The sequence below is a fragment of the Ipomoea nil genome, unplaced genomic scaffold (genome assembly GCF_001879475.1).
Source record: "Ipomoea nil cultivar Tokyo-kokei standard unplaced genomic scaffold, Asagao_1.1 scaffold3069, whole genome shotgun sequence".
NCBI lineage: Eukaryota > Viridiplantae > Streptophyta > Magnoliopsida > Solanales > Convolvulaceae > Ipomoea > Ipomoea nil.
This window is the reverse complement of record NW_017619497.1, coordinates 1,989,070-2,011,680: the sequence shown is the minus strand read 5'-3', so window position 1 is coordinate 2,011,680 and position 22,611 is coordinate 1,989,070. Positions and strand designations below refer to the sequence as shown.

At 32.5% G+C, this 22,611-nt stretch overlaps 2 protein-coding genes and 4 non-coding genes across 8 annotated transcripts; 2 read left to right on the top strand and 4 right to left on the bottom strand.

Moving 5' to 3' along the window:
* The first annotated feature begins 7,218 nt into the window (after nt 1-7,218).
* LOC109165468 lies at nt 7,219-9,522 on the top strand. Its single transcript, XM_019314247.1, has 5 exons — nt 7,219-7,679; nt 8,249-8,466; nt 8,774-8,902; nt 9,059-9,190; nt 9,294-9,522. Exons 1-5 carry the CDS (start codon nt 7,346-7,348, stop codon nt 9,405-9,407), a joined length of 927 nt encoding a protein of 308 aa, XP_019169792.1. The 5' UTR covers nt 7,219-7,345; the 3' UTR covers nt 9,408-9,522.
* A 678-nt stretch (nt 9,523-10,200) lies between these two features.
* LOC109165465 (probable serine incorporator) lies at nt 10,201-13,781 on the top strand. Of its 3 annotated transcripts, none has more exons than XM_019314239.1 (7): nt 10,201-10,344; nt 10,573-10,823; nt 11,233-11,472; nt 11,742-11,853; nt 11,954-12,128; nt 12,948-13,188; nt 13,291-13,781. In XM_019314239.1, the coding sequence occupies exons 2-7, from the start codon at nt 10,640-10,642 to the stop codon at nt 13,578-13,580; spliced, it is 1,242 nt and encodes a 413-aa protein (XP_019169784.1). In that variant the 5' UTR covers nt 10,201-10,344; nt 10,573-10,639; the 3' UTR covers nt 13,581-13,781. The 3 variants fall into 3 exon arrangements, with proteins under 3 accessions (XP_019169784.1, XP_019169786.1, XP_019169785.1); XM_019314241.1 differs by having other exon boundaries at nt 10,216-10,344; nt 10,610-10,823; XM_019314240.1 differs by having other exon boundaries at nt 10,242-10,344; nt 10,557-10,823.
* Nucleotides 13,782-14,075: 294 nt separating this feature from the next.
* TRNAS-UGA lies at nt 14,076-14,157 on the bottom strand. Its single transcript has one exon. It is a non-coding gene; the product is annotated as a tRNA-Ser (tRNA).
* A 93-nt stretch (nt 14,158-14,250) lies between these two features.
* Nucleotides 14,251-14,332, bottom strand: TRNAS-UGA. Its single transcript has one exon. It is a non-coding gene; the product is annotated as a tRNA-Ser (tRNA).
* An 80-nt stretch (nt 14,333-14,412) lies between these two features.
* On the bottom strand, nt 14,413-14,494 carry TRNAS-UGA. The gene has a single exon. It is a non-coding gene; the product is annotated as a tRNA-Ser (tRNA).
* Nucleotides 14,495-22,301: 7,807 nt separating this feature from the next.
* On the bottom strand, nt 22,302-22,383 carry TRNAS-UGA. The gene has a single exon. It is a non-coding gene; the product is annotated as a tRNA-Ser (tRNA).
* Nucleotides 22,384-22,611: the final 228 nt, after the last annotated feature.

Here is a 22,611-nt window from a genome sequence, read left to right as displayed (position 1 = left end):
ATACAATGAATGGTAACTGCTGAGACATGCAATTACAGTTACAAGAAATTGAAAGAATCATCACTAATCTAATAATGACTAATTATGAATGAAGCTTATGCATGCATGCATGTTGACACAACAACAGTTGGAATTTGAAATCCTAATAGGTTGAATTAGAATCCCAAATTTTGCAGCATCATAACAAAATATTTCAGTTTTTTAAAAAAAAAAAAATTCTTCTCAAGAACTATATATATATATATATATATATATATATATATATATATATATATATATATATATATATATATATATATATGTATTTTACCTGTGTTTCTGCTGCTCAAGTCCAATGTATTCTGCTAAAGTTGCCATCTGAAGAGAAAAGATGAATATTTGTATCATTACCATTGAAATGAATGAAATGAAGAAGAAGAAGAAACAGATTATTATTGCGGCCATCCATTAATGTACCTTCATCTTTCCAGCTCTTCTTCCAAACTTCTCTGTCAAAACTCCCAAAGAATCAATGGTTGCAACGGGGCCGATGCAGGGCGGCCGATCTTAGCAAATGCTTCCTTAATGGGAATACAATCAAACCTTTGGATGTTATGTCCCGCGTAGATTTCCCATTCATAATGCTGAATATTCTGTCTGCAACTTCCTCAAACGACTGCGCCCAGAGTTTTGGGTGTAATGATGGTCATCTGCATGTACGGAAGGATTCATGTAGTCACTAGCATATGAAGAAGAAAGGAATAAAAGGAAATGACCTTTGTACCCCTCTACTTAACACCTAACAAACGGATACTTAACGGAAGGACCAATGCTGGAACAAATCTAATAGTCAAGGGTCTATTTTTTCCAAATTAAAAGACGAGGACTAATTTTGAAAAATCGCAATAGTCGGAGGACCATTGCTGGAATTAACTCTATTCTCATCAATTTTATGGTTCCGTTTGGTAAAAAGGCTGTTAGGTGATAGCTGTTAGCTGTTAGCTGATTGTGTTAATTAGAATGTATAAATAGTTGATAACATTAGTTGATTGTAGAAAAGTTTTTGGTAAATTAGCTGTTAGCTTATAGTTGTTTGGTATTTTTTTTTTCTTAAAAAGCTAATTGAAAAAATTGTTTGGAGTAACTTTTTGAATTTTAGCCTTTTGAAGTTATATAAAGCTAATTAACTAAACATTTATATTGATATTTTAACTAAATCAAACAATTAATAGTGGTCAAATAAGCCAAAATTGACCTATAAGCCAATCTTTTACCAAACAGGGCCTATATCTTAATTGCATGGACGCATGCATGCATATATATATATATATATATATATATATATATATATATATACTTTACTTTTTTTCTTTTGATAACAATATATACTTAATTAATTTTGCATGAGTACTTATGTGAATACATTTCTATTATATCCCAAGAAAGATATATACGGAGTATTATTTATAAATATATATCTTTTGGAAGTTAGAGTTTTAAACTGTTGTATCCTAATAGCTATATTTTTATCTACAAATATATGGAGAAACATATGAAAAAAGTACATGCAATTAACTTGCAGTATACTAAGATATTTCATGGTCTTACAATTCTATAAGAAATTCTTAAACAAAACAACGAACTTAAGAATTTCATTTATCTTCTTGTATCTCATAAGTTTAAGGTTCTGTTGGGTAAAATAGTTAGCCTATCAGCTAATTTTGACTTATTTGACCACTATTAATTGTTTGACTTGGTTAAGAAAATCAGTATAAGTGTTTGGTTAATTAGTTTTTTATAACTCCAAAATGCTAAAATTCAAAAAGCTACTCAAAACAATTTTTTCAATCAATTAGCTTTTTGAGAAAAAAGAAATTATACCAAACAACCATCAGCTAACACCTCATTTACCAAACACTTTTCTGCAATCAACTAATGTTATCAACTAATTAATTATAAGATTATCTCAAAAATGCTAGCAAATCGACTAAAGAACATTTTGGACAGAATTATATCGGTCAATCAAAGTGCATTCATTCTGGGTCATTTAATAATTGACAATGTTTTAATTGCCTCGGAAGTGATCCATTTCTTGAACCGAAAGAGAGAAGAAAACATGGGATGGATTGCGCTTAAGTTAGGTATGGCTAAAGCGTATGACAAGATGGAATGAGAATTTTTGAAGCAGATGTTGCCTCGGTTGGGCTTTGATAATTGGTATATTGAGCTCATTATGACTTGTGTAAAAACAGTTGGATATAAGGTTTCAGTTAATGGAAATCTCACGGACTATATTCTCCCGACGCATGGTTTGAGACATGGTGATCTCTATCCCCTTACCTTTTCATTTATATATGTGCTTAAGGGCTCTCGTACTTGATTGATAATGCTATTGGTAATGGGCGTGTGTCACCTTGTGTGGTTGTGAGGGGGGCACCGGGCATCTCTCATTTGTTTTTTGTCGACGACAGCTTATTATTTTTCAAGGCATCAATTCAGGAAGTTGTGGTAGTAAAAGAATGTTTATTACACTATGAGCATATGTCTGGCCAAACAGTGAATTTTGGTAAATCTTGCATTGTGTATAGCCGGAATACGATCGAGATGACAAAAGAAGCAGTAGCCGGGGTTTTTAATGTGACTCAGTCAGTTTCTATTGGCACGTATTTGGGACTTCCATGGGTATTGGCCGAAATAAAAAGTAGGTTTTCTCATATATTGAAATAAAGCTCCGGCAAAGATTGGGAGGGGCGGAAAAAAATTCTCTCCCGAGTAGATAAGGAGATTTTGATTAAGAGTGTTGCGCAGCTTTGCCAATGTACTCTATGAGCTTATATTATTTGCCTATTACTTTCTCTTAACACCTTGAGAGGCTTATAAATAAATTTTGGTGGGAGTCGGGAAATGGTAACGGTGGTATAAGGTGGATGGCTTGGAGTAGACTGAGCACTACTAAATCAAGTGGAGGATTGAGTTTCAAGTGTTTGAACCGTTTTAATATGGCTCTCCTTGCTAAACAAGGTTGGCGTATTCTCACAAATCCTTCTTTTTTAGTGGCCCGCCTTTATAAAGCACATATTTCCCAAGAAGCGATTTTCTGAATGCAACGATTGGTGCGAACCCAAGTTAAGATCGATGCTTGCCGGTCAATCAATTCTTCAACTGGGATGTTACAAAAGAATTGGTGATCGTCGGTTAACAAAAATCTGGGAACACCCTACCCTTGGTTGCTAGACGTTTCAAATCCGTATGTTGTCACCCCAAAGCTGAACTCCCATGCAGACATGAAGGTTAATTAGCAGTTCTTTTCAAAAGATTGAACCCCAATCCTAAGAGCCCCACACACTTCGACCCGACAGAGCATCTGAGAGGATGTAAATCAAGATAACTCACCTGAACATGAACCACAGAGACTAGACCTTTGCTTACTGTGCAAAGGAGCCCCTCACTTTAATTGATCCAGTTTTACAGAATTGGGATTTAAGTAAACTTGACTCCATGTTTGTTGCTCGAGATGTGGCAATGATTAAAAAAATTCCAGTAGCGGGCCATGCAGTTTGCTGATCAATGGTGCTGGAGAGGAGAGGTGAGTGGTCTTTATACCGTAAAACATGGGTATACACTTACTGGAATATGGATACTCATGATTTGCCTATTTCTCAGGGATGGAAGGCGTTATGGAATAAGCTAGCGTGGTTTGTTACGTTCGCAAACTGGTTTCTTTTGTTAGTTAACTTCTGTTCCTTTGTGTATTGAACACTTGCTTTAATAAAAGTTTGAATACCTTTTTTTTTCAAAAAAAAAAATAAAAAATAGTTCATTCATTTTTATAAACTATAATTATTTTTCTACAAAAAAACTGGTGCATTTATTGATTATTTTACATTTATAAAAGTACTTAGAATATTTTTTCATGATTATAATTTGTATGTAAAATTATTGAAAAGCTTATAAATCTTATTTTAAATTTTTTTTTTTTTAATGTATCAAAGCTTATAAAATAATAGGACCAGACCTATAAAGAATGAATAACGTACGTTCTCATGTGATGATGCAACCCTGTCTGTCTTTGTGTTTGTGCGATAGTTGGTTGTGAGGAAGGAGGTACGTTTGAGTGCTCATACTGCAACGTAACTGCTACAACAACTACATACCATGAAACCAACTAACCAAGGAGCCTGCCTGCCTGTGTGATTGCCCATATATGCCATTCAATTCAAATCTGCATTAATTAGCGGCAGAAATTTAGAATGAAAAAAAAAAAAAAAAAAAACAATAAACGATATTTTTGTAATTAAAAAAATATTTTTTAAACCGTTTTTAAATCTTCATTAACAAACCTATTTAAATGACATTAAATGCACTGACATTTCAATCGTTATGCTATGGATCCGTGTCCAGCAGGCATTGTGGACACGGGAACAGTGCCGTTAGTGACACCGTTATCTTCCACCATTTTTTGTTTGTTTGTTTGTTTGTTTTTTTTTTTTTAAATTTCAGACCGCTTTGTTATAGGAGCATATGTTCATAAGTTTATTACTATATGTTCATAATTGTAAGTTCATAATGTTAGAGCTCTGTGTTCATAATTCCATAACTGTACATTCTTAATTTCATAACTGTACAATCATAATGCCACAAACGAATAACGCCGTTAATGGCGAGACAAAATCAATTTTTTGTTTTTAACTGGAATGCCGCATTTTCCCTGAAAACGACGTCGTTTTAGACTCGTGTCCACAATGCATTGTGGACACGAGTCCACAGCATAATTTGCAGTGACATTTTGCTCTACTCAATTCTAAAAATTAATTTTTAAAAAAATATTAATTTATTTTTTTTGTCCTATATTTATATGTGTTATTCCACTTTTAATTCTTTTTATCAGTAATCCTATCTTCCATCAACCTCTGTCCATCGTACCACGAAACAAATTGTTGTTGTGCCCTTAAAATTGAGATTCAGCCTTTTGGAAGAATGAAACAAATTGTTGCTTCGTCTCAAAATTGAGACCAGGTTTGCACGCCATCGCTGGATCGGAATTTTTTCATCTATGGATGATAGTCTGACAAATTTACAAGGGGTACCTTATGAAAAATTATTGATATGTGTGGTTTCTTAAATAAAATCTAAAAAATGACACATAATAGTCCGCGTAAGCAAGATGATCAATACTCAACGAAAAATACTATTTGGAGTTCAATAGCCTATTCTTAATTTTTATTTTCACTAACAGCACGTTTGATTCACGGAATGAATTTGGAGGGAATAGGAATACTATTCAACAGGGAATAGAATAGGTAAGGAATAGAATAAGAATTGTATTATGTTGTTTGGTTGGCTGAAGGAATAGACTTGAGTAATTGTATTCCAGTGTTTGGTTGGTTAAAGGAATAGAAATGGAATAGGTTTAAAGACATAAATACCCTTATACATAATAATAATAATAATAATAATAATAATAATAATAATAATAATAATGAATATGATTATGATATACTGAATGTTATATATATATATATATATATATATATATATATATATATATATATATATATATATATATATATATATACACATGTATATGCATGTGTGTGTGAGAGAGAGAATAACAACAACAATAATATTAATAATAATAATAATAATAATAATAATAATAATAATAATAATAATTATTATTATTATTATTATTATTATTATTATTATTATTATTATTATTATACAAATACATATTTATATTTATATTTATTTTTTCACTTATCCCATATCGGTTGGAGAAGTAAGGAATGGAGCCTTGAGTCTCCTATAAAAAGAGCATCAAGGCTCCATAATTTCAATTGCAATGCTCATCCGCTAGGCAAGCTTGCAATGCCCATCCGCTAAGCATGCAGATGGGCAGACTACTTAATTTAGGAGCTAAGGTTCCATAATTAAGGAGTCTTATACAGTTAATATATATATATATATATATATATATATATATATATATATATATATATATATATATATATATATATATATATATATATATATATATATATATATATATACACACACACACACACACACACACAAATAATTTATTTATTAAATAAATATAAATTATAATTAATTAAATATATACATTTATATAATACATTATATTTATTAAATAAATATAAATATTATATAATGTGCAAAAGGTATTTTTTGTATTTGTGATATAAAAGCTATTCCCAAGGACATGAGAATAGCTAATACCAAGGCCCCCCTAGGAATGGCTATTCCCCTTGCAAAAGTAATAGCTCATTCCTAGGCATGCTATTCCCATGACAAAATGATCCAACCAAACGATGGAATAGGTCTATTCCAAGAAAAATTATTCCATTCCTGACCTATTCCATGAACCAAACATGCCATAAGTGTTCAAATTTTATTGGAGGAAAACAAATTGAATGGATAAAAATTATGATCACTCCTTTATATATTAAATAATCAAAACATGACACATAATATAGAGTAGAAAATGGAAGTGATGTTAGAGTTCACGGAGCGCGCATGTTTGGTGTATTAATTACTAACTGAAACTACAATGTATCTAAACTGACACTGCCTCGCGTATTATTTTTATATTATCAAGTGAACTTGCAATTGAAATGAAATGAAACTGTAGTTGTTTTGAAATGAAACTGCAGTGTATTATTGTGTATACAAAATGAAACTGAATAATAATTTCACATATTTGAGTGTATATTACCTAGCGAAACTGTAGTTATATCAAAATGATACTGTAGTTGTGTTGAAATGAAACTACAGTGTATATAAAATGAAACTAAATAACATTTCACATATTTGAGTGTATATTGTGCAATGAAGTTGTAGTTATATCGAAATGATCATGTAGTTGTGTTTTAATGAAACTATAGTGTATATAAAATACAATTAAATAACATTTTCACATATTTGAGTGTATAAATATCGAATGAAACTGTAGTTATATCGAAATGAAACTGTAGTTGTGTTGAACTGAAATTGCAGTGTATACAAAATGAAAATGAATAATAGAATTACTTTTTACAGAACAGCGCGAAATAATCAATTATGCACCGCGGTACACGATATAATTTGCCCACAATGTGCATCTTGGACTAATCTACCTGCTACTCATTCCGCTGCCAATCTGCTAATCCTTGAGCCCAATGACTCTGAGATTGAAAAGCCCATAAATACGTATCCAATCCTCTTTCTCAAAATTTATCCTCCTGAATCCTGATAACTTCTTTGGACCATTCTTAAAACGAGTGGCTGTCTTCTTGACCCGAATCATCTGAAAAAAGGTAAGGGAAGGGAGCCATGGCCCCAAAAATTCATCACCAAGAAACTAACCATGGCCACCGCTTTATCTCTCTCTAGTTCCTCTCTCTGGCACCACTACTGCAAACCCACTTCAAGAATCGCCTTGGGCTTCAAACTCAAATCCACACTATCAACCACAATCACCATGTCAGCTGCCCCCGGCACCACCACAAAGGTTTTGCCCGCTGTTATAGTAGGCGGCGGGCGAGTGGGGAAAGCCCTTCAAGACATGGGCAATGGCGAAGATGTGTTAGTGAAGAGGGGCGAACCGGTCCCCCTTGACTTTCCCGGTCCCATCTTGGTCTGTACCAGAAATGATGATCTTGAAGCAGTACTAGAAGCCACCCCCAAGTCTCGTTGGAGCGGTATGATAATTTTCCCACTCCTGATTATTTTCATTAAGCCAGTAATAATTGGTATGTTTCTGTATGATAATCAGATTGTTCTTAACTTGTTCTTCCAAAAAAAAAAAAGGAAAAGCTTGTTAATGTCTAAGTGGTTTTGATTCAAAACTTGAAGCTTATATTTAAATTCATGGTTTAGTTGATTTTGCCTCACAGCTTAGTTATATGCCTGGTGGTTTGATGATGTGAATTTGAAGGGAGACAACTGTTTTAGTTTCTGCTCATAAAGCTGTTATCTTTGAAGCATATCTGAGAAGATTTTGCAAATATTTACAATATGATTGATAGATTATGACTGAAAGAAGTTAGTTATGTTACTTGTGTGTTTTAAGAATTTTTAGTTACGCAAAGTTGATTGAAATTTGTTATGAATACACCATGTTAGAGATTATACTTTGAAGTAGTGTTTTGAACTTGTCTGGTGTGTAAGGATAACATGACATGTCTGGGATAGTAGATATGGTTTTGTTGTGTTAACTGGTTTTTGAATCATAGATTTGTCTCTATAACACATCTTAACGATGTAGCAGATTTGGTATTTTTCCAGAACGGAATGCTGGAGCCATGGTTCCAAAGCAAAGGTCTTGGTGATGCCGACCAAGTTTTGGCATACTTTGCAGTAGCTAAACTTGGTGAGCCCCCTACCGATGGTAAAACCGATACAAACCCCGAAGGCTTAACAGCAGCTTATGGGAAATGGGCATCTGCAGTTGCTTCAAGATTACTTGCTGGAGGCCTTTCTTGCAAGGTATGTATGAATTTTTTTGAGGTGACGAGAGAAACCCGTAGCCATTACTTGAGTATGCGCATGGAGTAAACCCCGCCTTGTGACCCTAGTCGGCAAAGGACTACAAGGAGGTAAACCAGCCTAGGTTGCCTATAGCTGACAGACTCAAACCAAGAGGGCCAATAGGCCACTCCCGTTGGGAGTTGAACTTGTAACCCAAGTCAACAGTCTGGCCAACTTGGCTGGGGTTGCCCCCGGTAATCCGGTATGTATGAATTATTAAACTTTATATACATTTTTCTTCTTTTCTTTTGGTTTCAAACTCCAGGTCCTTGACAAAGAGGCATTCGAGAAGCAAATGTTGGAAAAACTTATATGGATATGTGCATTCATGCTTGTTGGAGCTCGCCATCCCGGAGCAACTGTTGGTGCTGTTGAAAAGGAATACCGCTCTGAGGTAAAGAGTTATTCTCACGCAAATTCTATGCACAACTTTTTATCCAATCGTACCATTTATCTAACACCTCCGGATGCTAAACCTTGTACGTATATGGCCACTAAATACAATGATGTAATCGACTGGAATGGGATTAACATAAGTCGATTCTTTCAGGTATCAAGCCTTATTGCTGAGCTAGCAGCAGCTGCAGCTGCAGAGAAAGGCGTAGTGTTTGAAGAAGCTATGGAGGATAGGCTATGCGCTTACTCACGGGCAGTTGCCCACTTCCCAACAGCCGTTAAGGAGGTAAGGAATGTAGTCAGTTGCTCATAGGATACGATGCATATGTAATGTAACCACCTTTGATACGTGTTTACAACTTTGTACTTTCTTGTGTTTCTTGTCGTAGTTCCAATGGAGAAACGGTTGGTTCTATGCGCTGTCGGAGAAGGCACTTGCTGCAGGAAAGCCAGATCCATGTCCATTACACACTGCATGGCTCAAGGAAATAAAAGTTGTATAGAATATAATTGTGTGCTTTGATATAGAGCTGCAATTTCCTGTGATCTTTGAGGATGTAAATTTGAAGTTTGATCTTTGGAAGAATAAGAATGAAGACTAAGGTCCTCTTTGGTAAACAATTGGCCTATCAGTCAATTTTGGTTTATTTGACCACTATTAATTGTTTGATTTAGTTAAAATATCAATATAAATGTTTGGTTAATTAGCATTTTGCAACGGTAAAAGGCTAAAATTCAAGAAATTACTTTAAGCAACTTTTTCAGTTAACTTTTTGAGATGAAATTATACCAAACAGCTATCAGTTAACAGTTAATTTATCAAACACTTTTCTACAATCAGCTAATGTTATTAACTATTTATAACCTCTAAATCTCTAATTAACACAATCAATTATAGAACATCAATTATGTATACTAATTTCTTACCCATAATCTATTACTCAATAACTAATACTCTATAGTAATTTTATCACTACTGCTCTAATTTATCGGCAAAAGCTCTAATCTCATCACACTTCTCCACCAGGCTTGAATTAGTCACGTTTTGTCCACGCGAACTAAGTTCAATAACTTAATAGACAGTATTTAGAAAAAAAGGTCAACGTTCGAACTTTAACATAGGCAATATGAAAATTATGCTCAAAGTAAGCATATCATTTATGTGCACCAATATTTGACATTGTTTATCTGTTGAGAGTTATTGAATTATCGTAATTTACGTCTTCCAAATTTTATGTGTCCGGCGAAGCGTGGGACCCTTCGATTGGAGATTCAATTTTGGGAGAAGAAGAATTAGTCGCGTTCTGACTTTTGACTCACCAAAGCATAAGTTTGAACCGTGCCTCTTTCTCTCTATCTCTCTCTCATCTTTTGTCGAAGAAACGCATTGTCGAAAAGTGATACCCTGTTATTCTTCTCTTCATCCGCAACCGCAGCAAGGTACTTAATCTCTATCTTGTATGATTCCAATTTCGGTTTCAATTACTGTAATTTTCCATCTCTGGGCTTATTTGGCCCCTGCTACCAAGATTTTATCCTCGCTGTTAGCAATCGTCTCTGGTTTTCTATTAATTTTAGGGCTTATCACCTTAAAAAGTTGTAGTTCTTGTGTCCGATTGGTTGTAAATATTACTACAATGATATATGTTTAGATTGGGCAACTTTTAGGTTTAGAATTGCTGAGCTGTTCCGTTTGATCACCTAGGAAGGACTGGAATAGGAGAGTTTTCTGAATATGTGGGCAGCTTCTTGCCTTGCGTCATGCTGTGCTGCGTGCGCCTGTGATGCCTGCCGGACGGTGGTGTCAGGGATCAGCCGCCGCTCCGCTCGTATTGCATACTGTGGTCTTTTTGGGCTGTCGCTGATTGTTTCATGGATTCTTCGAGAAGTTGCTGCTCCTCTCATGGAGAATATCCCATGTAAGTTTCTTCCTTAATTTCTGATGAATATTTAGTGCTTCTTCATGGGAATTGCTAAAAAAAGTCTGAACCTTGTGATATTTTTACTAAATTAAGAAGATTGCTTAATTGTGAGTTGAAAGGGAATAATAAGAATTATGTATTTTAGAATTAGAGTTTTTTCTGATTTGTTTCATTGCATCTGACCTAATTAAATGGTGTTGTGTTTATCTCCGGGTTTGATTGTCTAAGATTTGATACTGTTAATTTTGAAGATTGGAAAGGTGGCTTAGAAAAACAGATAACATCTCCACCAGTTGTTGATATGTTGGGGCTTTTTAAAACTTTTAGCGCACTTTTTTGATAATGCTTCTATGAATAGCCTTCTTTTTAATTACAAATTGCTTCCTGCACATAAATTATTTTGCAGGGATTAATCATTTCCACAAAACACCAGATAGGGAATGGTTTGAAACAGATGCAGTACTTCGAGTTAGCTTGGGAAACTTCACGTTCTTTACCATCCTATCAATCATGATGATTGGTATAAAGAATCAGAAGGACCCTCGTGATAATTTGCACCATGGTGGATGGATGATGAAAGTCATCTGCTGGTTCCTTTTAGTAATATTTATGTTTTTTGTTCCAAATGAGCTCATCAGCTTTTATGGTAAGTCATACACTTCTAAAATTGTAGTCTTGCTTTTAAGCTTTCACTGTTATATTTGCTGTTTCTAATGTTAAACTGCCGTTTCTGTAGCAGTGAGTAGTTGCTTTATGATGTTACATATACTTGAAAGGTCTATAATCATTTCAAGGATTATAGTATAAACCCTAAAGATCTTCATTTACCTAATTCTGCTGCTTAGTGCATAGTAATATGAATGATGTCTGTACTCTGTAAGCTGGCTTAATAGTGAAGATTTGGTTCATATGCAGAGTCAACTTCGAAGTTTGGTTCAGGATTGTTTCTTCTTGTTCAAGTTGTCCTTTTGTTGGACTTTGTCCATGGATGGAATGACAAATGGGTTGGATATGATGAGCAGTTCTGGTTTGTTTATTATTTCTTCTCTTCCTTACTGTACTTCTTTTAATTATTTGCACTTGTTGAGTTCTAACCTTTGTCTGCCTTCGGTTGTCTTTTTGTGTAGGTATGTGGCCTTGCTTGTTGTTTCACTTGTATGTTATGTGGCAACTTTTGCCATCACTGGAGTTCTTTTTCATTTCTTTGCTCCATCTGGACAAGATTGTGGGATAAACACTTTCTTTATAGTCATGACTCTTATTTTTATCTTCGCCTTTGCTATAGTCACACTTCATCCTTCGGTAAGTATCTTGGATCTTGTAACCTGTATCTTGAACACTATTCTCCTTTAGTTGTGTGATGTTTCCTCAAATACTCTATGAAACTTATGTTCAAACGCTATGGTTGAGGTGCTTTGACTGCCTCTTGAATAGAATAAGAATGCTGGTAATAGACTTGTCTCTTGTGGCTGCTTTGGTATGGTCCGTGTTGAACTTGAACCATTGACCTGGTTCTGGCCCGAACTGGCTCAAACCTGCCACCCTTCATGGTCTTGGCTAAGAGCATACCTGGTGCCAACCTGACCCAGTGTCAGCCCAGAATCGCTAGGTTTAAAAAGGTTCCAAATTGCATGAACTCCCAGTTTGGTCTGGAACCTTTGGGTCCTAACAATGAACCTGAGCCTCCCATGGACCAGTTTCTTTTTTGACCTTCTTGGTGGTCTGGAACTGCCGGTTTAGCATAGACAACAGCTAGTTGTTATGTACATATGCACGGTCATACACACTTTCATCATGGTCATCCACTCATCCAGATACTATCACCAATGATATGCTTACCTGTAATAGACACTGTTTGAAAATATTGCTATTAAACTCTGTGGGTTTGTGATTTTCCCGACTCCCAAAGTATTGATAGACAATAAAAAGAAGAGAAAAATTTAGCGTCAATGTTTCATTAAAACCTCTTCTTGATTTTCAGTTACACTTATCATTTTTTTATTTTCTTCTAAATCTTTCAAATGCATAAGCGCTTAAAGATCTAACTAACAATTGCTTCTTGTGTCCGTACAATACGACTGGTGAATTCTTCACTAACAACTTATATTTGATACTATATAGGTGAAGGGTAGCATTTTCCCAGCTTCAGTTATATCTCTGTACTGCACATACCTTTGCTACAGTGCACTTGCCAGTGAACCTAGGGATTATGAATGCAATGCCCTTCATAAGCACTCAAAATCTGTTTCCACTGGTACACTAACCCTAGGGCTGCTCACAACTGTATTATCTGTTGTCTACTCTGCTGTCCGTGCTGGATCTTCTACAACTTTGCTTTCCCCTCCTAGCTCACCACGTGCAGGTTAGTTTCTGAACACTCGAGATTTCTTTGTCTGAGCTATTTGTTTCAACGACTTACAGAATATAAGATGATTACTGAATAATATCTGAGTTTGTGTTGAAGGTGGCGGGAAACCTTTGCTACCATTAGACAAGGCGGATGAGCACGAGGAGATGGAGAAATCAAAGGCTGTTACATATTCATATTCATTCTTCCACATTATCTTCTCTCTTGCTAGCATGTATTCCGCAATGCTGCTCACAGGCTGGTCGACCTCTGTTGGGGAGAGCGGGAAATTGGTGGACGTTGGATGGGCATCGGTTTGGGTTAGAGTTGTGACTGGGTGGGTGACTGCTGCTTTATTTCTCTGGTCTCTGGTTGCTCCAATTCTGTTCCCTGATCGGGACTTCTGAGCATCATAAGGATGTTGCATAGGAAATCCATATGAAGATAATGACTGAATGTTTATATATTTTCCATGACATTCCTGTTGTCTGTGTTAAAACATCTCCTTTTCATGACGATTGATCGACATGTTGGTCTTGCAAGTTGGACAAAGTACTTTTGATGTCTTAAATGGAAGTGTATGAAGAAGTTGCCAATATTATGTTTTATTTTGGTTCGTCTTACTGTTTTAGCTAGGCTGTCTGTCCATAAAAAATCCAATGATCCCCTAAATTTAACAAAAAATCAAGGAGTTTAGTAGACTTATGGATCTTGTGTTAAATTTGACATCTCTAATTTCAGCACATCACCCTTCAGAAGTCAAAATTTTGATCCCCTAAATTTAACAAAAAATCAAATATAATGTCCCATTTACTTTGATCAAGGAGGCTAACAGACTTAATGATCTTGTGCTAAATTTGACATCTCTAATTTCAGCAAATCACTAACAAAATTTTACAAAACGTCAACAGCAGGGTTCGAACCTGCGCAGGCGGAGCCCAACAGATTTCAAGTCTGTCTCCTTAACCACTCGGACATATTAACTTTTGCTAAAGGGGGCAAGAACGTTTATTATAATTAGGTTTCAAAAAATATCAAAAATCGGCACGGATACGAAGTAAAGATAAATTTACAAAACGTCGACAGCAGGGTTCGCACCTGCGCGGGCAAAGCCCAACAGATTTCAAGTCTGTCTCCTTAACCACTCGGACATATCGACTTTCGTTAAAGGGGCAAGAACACTTTATTTATAATAATTCTTGAAAAATGTCAAAAATCTGCACAGCTAAATTTACAAAACGCCGACAGCAGGGTTCGAACCTACGCGGGCGAAGCCCAACAGATTTCAAGTCTGTCTCCTTAACCACTCGGACATATCGACTTTTGTTAGAGGCGGCAAACACTTCTTTTTAAAACCTATTGTATGACTTCCAATTTTGTGGATAAATCCCATTAATTAATTTTTATTTTTAAATATGTAAAAGGCATCATGGCTGGTCCTATATGCTTGTTGAGAAAGTAGGGATGAACTAACAATTAGTTATGAATTAAGAGTGCGTTAAATATAATGGAATCCTAAGCATTTAGTAGTTTGTTGGTAGTCACTTATTACATTTCTCATTCCACAGATCTTCTTACTCCTATATAAATTTAAATCATCAAATTTGAAGAAAATCATTTGATATGTTATTTTTCACTTTTATTAGGAAAAAAGGTTATAACATCAACTTTCATATTATTCCTACACATGTTTATTATGTAAGGATATTTGAGTCCTTATATTAATTATTCCTAACAACTAGTGGCGAAAGCTGCCCCATCCTCCTCTCCCCCACCCCCTCTTAATTATATAGATGTATGTATATATGTACATATATAGCATTAACTTATATATATAATCTATATTTATGTCCAAATTACTAAATGTTTGAATAGCTTAGTTAGTTGAAACTTTAAACATGATGCATGTTACATAGCTTATACATGTTATAGGTTTGAATCTCACTAGTAACACTTGCCTTTTAGCCTACCATTCCACAAGACAAATTAAATGTTTTTTTAGCCTACTTTTTATGAATCATTTAATTAACAAATTAAATGTTCTTTTAGTCTGATTTTATGAATTACTTACTTGATGTAGTATACAAGTTTATATTATACTTAATCGTATTCTAATTAATTTAGAAAAACTTAAAGTTGATCTAACTAAAAGAAATTAAAATTAAAAAGTATTTGTGAATATGGTGTCTTTTATATTCAAATTATTTAATCTAATTGATTATATTTCATATTTTGTCATACAAAATTTTATATCATTTCGAAGTGTTTTAAAATTTCACATTTTCACCCTACTCGAGTATATTTTTGGCTCCGCCCCTAACTATCATGTAGTCTATAAAAAAAAAACATTCTATTGTAATATACAATGCATTTTGTATTTGAACCTTATTATGGGTGTTTGATATTTTATCATTGACATTTTTAACGTCATTTAAACTTTGCCTCATCAGATGATTTTCTGAATCCGCCCCTACTAACAACCTAGTTATTTCTCTGATCCCTAATCGAATAATTGAATCAATATTCCAAATAATTTGTTTTTGCATGAAAATTAAATTTAATTTCTTTTCAATTCTTTCCCACGAACCAAATGAGTAGTTAGAGATTATTTTTTTTTTTTGAAAGCGAGTAGTTAGAGATTAAAAAACATAAGTTTGCTTAACAAATATTTACAAAAAATAAAAAGAAAAGAAAACATTATCAAATTGAATAAGTAAATAATCGCATGACGTAATAAGGACTATTTATTCTTTTAAAGGAAACGTAACACTATTAATAAAATGGAATATGAAATATATATATATATATATATATATATATATATATATATATATATATATATATATATATATATACTAGTTTTTTACGCGCATTGCGCGAATGAGATAATGCCCAATGTTTTTCTTAAATAAGTATTTTAAAGTATGTCAATGTAAGATTATATTATAATTGTTCATGCATACATAATTGAATGTTGAATTTGCGTATTTAAATTGGTAATTCTAAGTTTACAAATGCAAGGTAATATAGTCAAAATTGATTATAATTGTCAATAAAATAATTGTATGAGTATGGTTAAAACTAAATACGGGACATAAGGAAGAGGAAATAAAAATTAAAGCATAACATATTAAATATACACTAATATTAAAAAATCATTATTAAAACTATTATTATTATTATTATTATTATTATTATTATTATTATTATTATTATTATTATTATTATTATTATTATTATACACTAATATTAAAAAATTATTATTAAAACTATTATTATTATTATTATTATTATTATTATTATTATTATTATTATTATTATTATTATTATTATTATGTATACCCTTAGGTCATTTTAAATGTTAATTTAAACAGTTAATTTTTTCAAATATCTTTTTACCAACTGTTGATATAATTCACTGGTTAAACCCGCTAATATAATCCGCTAACGCTAACCACTAACTGCTGATTGTCAAACAAGGACATTGCCGCAAATTATGCCGTGGAATCGTGTTCACCGAGAATGGTGAACACAAGTCAAAACGACGTCGTTTTTAGGCAAAAAAAAAAAAAATCGCGGATGTGGAGTTAACGGCGCGTTACTGATCAAATTATGAATTTTCTGTTATGAGATTATGAATTTTATGAAAATTCATAATCTCATAACAGAAAATTCATAATTGCATAACAGAAAATTCATAATCGCATAACAGAAAATTCATAATCGCATAACAGAAAATTCATAATCGCATAACAGAAAATTCATAATCTCACAACTGAAAATTCATAATCTCATAACAGAAAATTCATAATCTTATAACAGAAAATTCATAATCTCATGGTTCCAAAGTGAATGTGTAGGCATGGTTCCAAAGTGAATGTGCAGGCATGGATTCATAATTTATGAATGTCCGTGATTTCGGACGGGAATATGTAGGCATGGTTCCAAAGTGAATGTGCATGCATGAATTCATAATTTATGAATGTCAGAAACTCCGAAATTATGAATGTAATGAAAATTCATAATCTCATAACAGAAAATTCATAATCTCATAACAGAAAATTCATAATCTCATGGTTCCAAAGTGAATGTGTAGGCAGTCACGTAATTAATTAAAAGAAAAAAAAAAGATAACGGTGCACTAACACCGTTGGAACCGTGTTCACCATGAATGGTGAACACGGTTCCATGGCATAACGTCTGGGACATTGCAAGGTAGTTTCTCACTTCAATTTGTTGTGTGATTTGAATACTTTCTTTGTCAAAAAATTTCTCAAGGTAGTTATAATTGGCTTTATTAATTTAAATTTTTTCATGGTATTAATAAAATAATTGGTAAATAAATATATAGCATTATTTTGTATTATAACTTTGATATTAATTAAAAAATAGTACACAAAAAAGATAATAGACAATGTAGTGAATATAATCCATTGATGAATTTGAATGTAAAGAATTTTTACATTGGAGAAAAATAAAAACAATATAGCTAATGAAATTATTTCTCTTAATTAATTTATTGATAATGAATAATTTTTTTTTAAATAAAGACATTGTAGGGACAATGTAGCGAATATAATCAATTGATGAATTTGAATTTTGAATGTAAAGAATTTTTATATTGGAGAAAAATAAAGACAATATATATAACTAGTGAAACTATTTCTCTTATTTAATTTATTGATAATGAATATTTTTTTTTTGAATAAAGGTATTGTATACACATAATTCTAAATTAAAGAAATGTCTATGTATTATTTTTTGTTGTAGCTACTAAATTATTATTTAATTTAATAAGAGTAAAATAGAGTACTTATTATGCCCACTTTGATTGGGATGCGATTCTAACCTAAGACCTTTCTTATTGAAATCAATGAGTAAGTTAACGGTGAACTAACAGAAATTAACGGAAAAGATAATATTTAACGAAAAAGTTAACGGATAATCATATTCAAGGATAAATTAAGAAATATCATTGAAAAATTAAAATATGATCAATCTATGCCATTCATTTGATTAAAAAATTTGACCGCCATTTTTTGTGCCCATTATAGGTCTAACTCTCTTGGGCTCTTATTAGTATAGTAAATATATAAACTAAACTCGATCTCGAGATATACTATCTTAAGTGATAAAAAAAAAAAAAAAAAAGAAGATAGTGATGTTGTGATGGAGTAACAGTTTTTATATCATGGACCAACGAAGCTAGGTTTGATACATTGCGTAGAATGTATTGATTTCCTCTTCAGTAAGACCTCCTTCTTCATCATCACCATTTTCTTCCCAACCCAAAGACCGCAGAAATACAATCTCTTCATCTTCATCATCATCACTATTTTCTTCCCAACCCAAAGATCGCAGAAATGCAATCTCTTCATCTTCATGAGTGAGATCTCCTTCATCATCATCATCATCACCATTTTCTTCCCAACCAAAAGACCGCAGAAATGCAATCTCCTCATCGTCGTCGTCCTCATCATCATCATCATCATCCCAACCCAAAGATCGCAGAAATGCAATCTCTTCATCTTCAGTGAAATCTCCTTCTTCATCATCATCACCATTTTCTTCCCAACCCAAAGACCGCAAAAATGCAATCTCTTCTGAATATAACTCATCATCACCATTCCCAAGCTGACCACCATTGTTGGTAGGTGTAGTTGAAAGTTGGGGAGCAGCAGAAGAGTCAGCCATTGATGATAGATTGATAGATTTCTTCCTCGCAACAAACAAGAAAGTTAAGAATAATAGTTTGGGATATCTGATCTGATATGATGCCAACTACTTACATTACTTCATATTTTATAGATATACTAACCATCCTATTATGAAAGAATTAAGAATTAATTAAATTTTCCCTTTCCTTATTAGGTTGTGATTCCTCTGCTGCCCTCTTCTTCTTGGATTAGTATACGATAGTCCATATATGAATCAAATTAGTATTATACTTTTTAGACCAGGACTATGTGGTCTAATGGTATCCGGGGTGGACTTCCAAGTGGAAGGTTGTGATTTCGAGCCTCAGTGGAGGCGTCATTGGCTCTTTGTGTTTCAGTAGGTTGAGAAAGTATATGAACAGACAGATACTACAATGTAGTTGTATTATACTTTTTAGAGAAAATTGTAATTTATGCCCCTCATAATATCTCAATTATCAATGTCACTCCTGAATTATTAATGGTATAAATGTTGACCCTCAATTTTTAAAACAGTACATATATTGCCCCTCCTGTGCCGTACGGGAGGGACAATATATGTACCGTTTTGAAAATTGAAGGGCAACATTTATACTTCGGAGGGACAATATATGTATCGTTTTAAAAATTGAGGGACAACATTTACATCACTAATAATTTAGGGGGTGATAATTGACATATTATAAAGGAACATAAATTTAATTGAAGTTTTTTTTTTTTTTACATAAATAAAATTAATATATAAATATAAAATATATATAACTCCGGGGTTAACTAAAGTTTAATAAACACATGGTTCTACCATTCCTCCATGGAGTCTTTTAAGATTAATTGCAATAGTGTTTGATTCCCCACAACTACAATATTTATTCCTAGTTCTCTACTTGGGCTATAGTTTGTATTATTTATTTATTATTTGGGTCGTCGTTTTGAGGTGAAGTTTGAGAACAATGACTTGTGATTGAGTATCATTAGTGACCGTGTGAAAGCAACCTCTCAAAGTGAGGGGGCTCCTTGTGTGCAGTAAACAAAAGACTAACTTCTGTATTCAGTTAAGTTACCATAATTACATCCACACAGATACTCTGTCAGGTCGGGATGTGAAAATCCTTGAGGTTGGAGATTCAACTTTTGGGAACAAAAATAAGAAACACCTTCTACCGGGTCAATATATACCTTTTCTTTTTGTAATCATAACATTTCAAAGCATCTTTTATATATTTTATTTTATTTATAGCTTAACTCTTCACTTTTGTAACATTATTGTATGTGTACTCAAGGTTATATGATCTTTTTACGGTTATCTAATTTAATTTGTAATTAGGTATTTTTTATGTGACATATTTTTTTTTTATGCAAACGAGACAAATAAGTAACTGAGTAATCCTCTCAAAAAGAAAAAAAAAAAAAAAGTAACTGAGTAATAAATTATACACACCCCAACCTAAACCCAATTGTTATATCGTGCGTCAGGGTGCACAATGCAATGTGTGTCCCGTGCCCAAAACGACGTCGTTTTGTTAAGTTATGTGGGAGTTGACGCGACGGAGTTTATGTGTATTCTATTATACAATTATGTACATTCGAAACATGAGATTTTTTTAAGAGTTAAGAGTTTATTTGTATTACGTTAAGAGTTTATGTATATATTATGTATTATGTTATATTATGTGTATTATCCTTTCAAAAAAGATTATATGTATTCTGTTATACAATTATGTACATTCGAAACATGAATTTTTTTTTAAAAAAAAGTTAACAACAAACATGAGAAACGAAATTTTTTTTAAAAAAAATAAATACAAAACAACATCGTTTTGGGTCAGGGCGCACAATACACTTTGCGCCCTGGTCCACGATATAATTTGCCACCTAAACCAAGCAAAAGAATTGATTGTTCTCGAATTTTACTTTTTCAAATTTCAAAAATTTAGGGTTCGTTTATCAATAGAAAAATGTTCTTTGTTTTCTGTGTTCTAATTGTTTAATTTTCATTCTCTGTTTTCTGTTTAGAAAATTTGTTTACTAACAGAAAACTGTCCTCTGTTTTATGTTTTCTAATTTTTCAGTTTTCACCTAAAATTTAGTTTAGATAATAATAATAATAATATTTTTTTGAGCTCATATTTAAAATATTTTGTTGGATATATTCATTTGAATGACATGCATATAAATATATAACTTTTACTTTGAATTCTAATGTATATGAGATTTCAATATCCGATATCTGGATCGAACTTGTATTATGATGTAACATAATTAAAAATATTTGAACTAATAATCTATTGAGTTTAATCAAAATCTAAAACATTATATAGAGTTTAATTCTTAATGTTGATAATGTAAATAATGTCTAACTTTAAAGTCTAAGCAAATAAATTATGTTTAAATAAGTAAAGTAAGTAAAAAAGATAAAAGATAGTGATAAATAAAATAAGATGATAATGACTGTAATCATAGTAATGTGGTTATGTGACATATAACTAAATAGATGATTATATTTTCCACTTTTCTATTTCGAAAACAGTTTTTAAGTGTGTTCTAGTTTTTCAGAAATTTCTATATATTATTTTCTCTTTTCAAAATGAAAAACTATGTTAATAAACATATTTTTTGTTTTCTATTTTCCAGTTTCCGAAAATTTTCAGAAATTTCCAGTTAGTAAACGATCCATTACATTAACTTTTTCACGTCAGAACCGACACCACACAACAATAATATTCAAAGATTTTAAATTGTAAAGAAAATTTAACTACTACACTGCCTCTAAATTGTTTAGCAATTTGTATATATGTTGACAAATGAGACTGTCGATAACTATTTTTTTTCCTTGTAAATATATAAAGAGCACTAAATTAAAAACTATATTATACAACTACCACAAAAAATCTAGTGAAAAATATAAAATTATAAGCGAGTTCAATTAAAGGCCTTGTTTGGTAAATATCATTTTGGAATTGTTTTTAGTTGTTTAACTAACTTTAACTATTTGGCCAATTTAAACAATTAAAGTGCTTGATAATCAATTTTTGGATCAAAAAATTGATTTTTGAAGCGCTACTTCATGCAACGTAAATTGGTAATATGCAAACAAGATTGGTTACATTGTAAAGTTCAGAAGATTTCATCCAGTTATAGTAAGACATTTGAAAATGTACAATATAATATTATATATGTTATGAATATTTTATTAATGTGTGATCATTATCCAGTTATTATATTTTTGTATAAATAAAGAGTCAAGTGTCCTTTGAAGTATAAAAAGATTTAAATTATTACGTACCATTAATGAAGATATCAATAAGAAGTTTCTCCCTTCTGTTTCCATATTCTCTCCATTCTATTGCAATTTTTCTTTCTTGTTGTTTTATCTATTTTCTCTAGTTTCATGACAATATGTGGAATTTAAAATATAACTTGATAAAACTCCACCGTCGACAGCAGGGTTCGAACCTGCGCGGGCAAAGCCCAACAGATTTCAAGTCTGTCTCCTTAACCACTCGGACATATCGACTTTTGTGTACCAAAGGCCATTGAAATTTATATATTCTTATTTTATATTTGTATAGCGGACTAAATACCGTAAATCATTTTTATTTTCAAATATGTAAAAGGCATCATGGCTGAAACTAGATGCTTGTTGAGGTAGTAATAATTGTGACAAAATTACAATATCTAAATAAATAAAAGTTGATTTTTAAGGTATAGATGTCTAAAAAAAATGGGTAATAAGAGTTAGAGT

Coding starts and splice junctions, on each gene's coding strand:
- LOC109165468 (XM_019314247.1), top strand. CDS start 7,346: ATGGCCACCGCTTTATCTCTCTCTAGTTCCTCTCTCTGGCACCACTAC. Junction 7,680..8,248: donor CCCCAAGTCTCGTTGGAGCG/GTATGATAATTT, acceptor ACGATGTAGCAG/ATTTGGTATTTTTCCAGAAC. Junction 9,191..9,293: donor TCCCAACAGCCGTTAAGGAG/GTAAGGAATGTA, acceptor TTCTTGTCGTAG/TTCCAATGGAGAAACGGTTG.
- LOC109165465 (XM_019314239.1), top strand. CDS start 10,640: ATGTGGGCAGCTTCTTGCCTTGCGTCATGCTGTGCTGCGTGCGCCTGT. Junction 10,824..11,232: donor TCTCATGGAGAATATCCCAT/GTAAGTTTCTTC, acceptor ATTATTTTGCAG/GGATTAATCATTTCCACAAA. Junction 11,854..11,953: donor GGATATGATGAGCAGTTCTG/GTTTGTTTATTA, acceptor CTTTTTGTGTAG/GTATGTGGCCTTGCTTGTTG.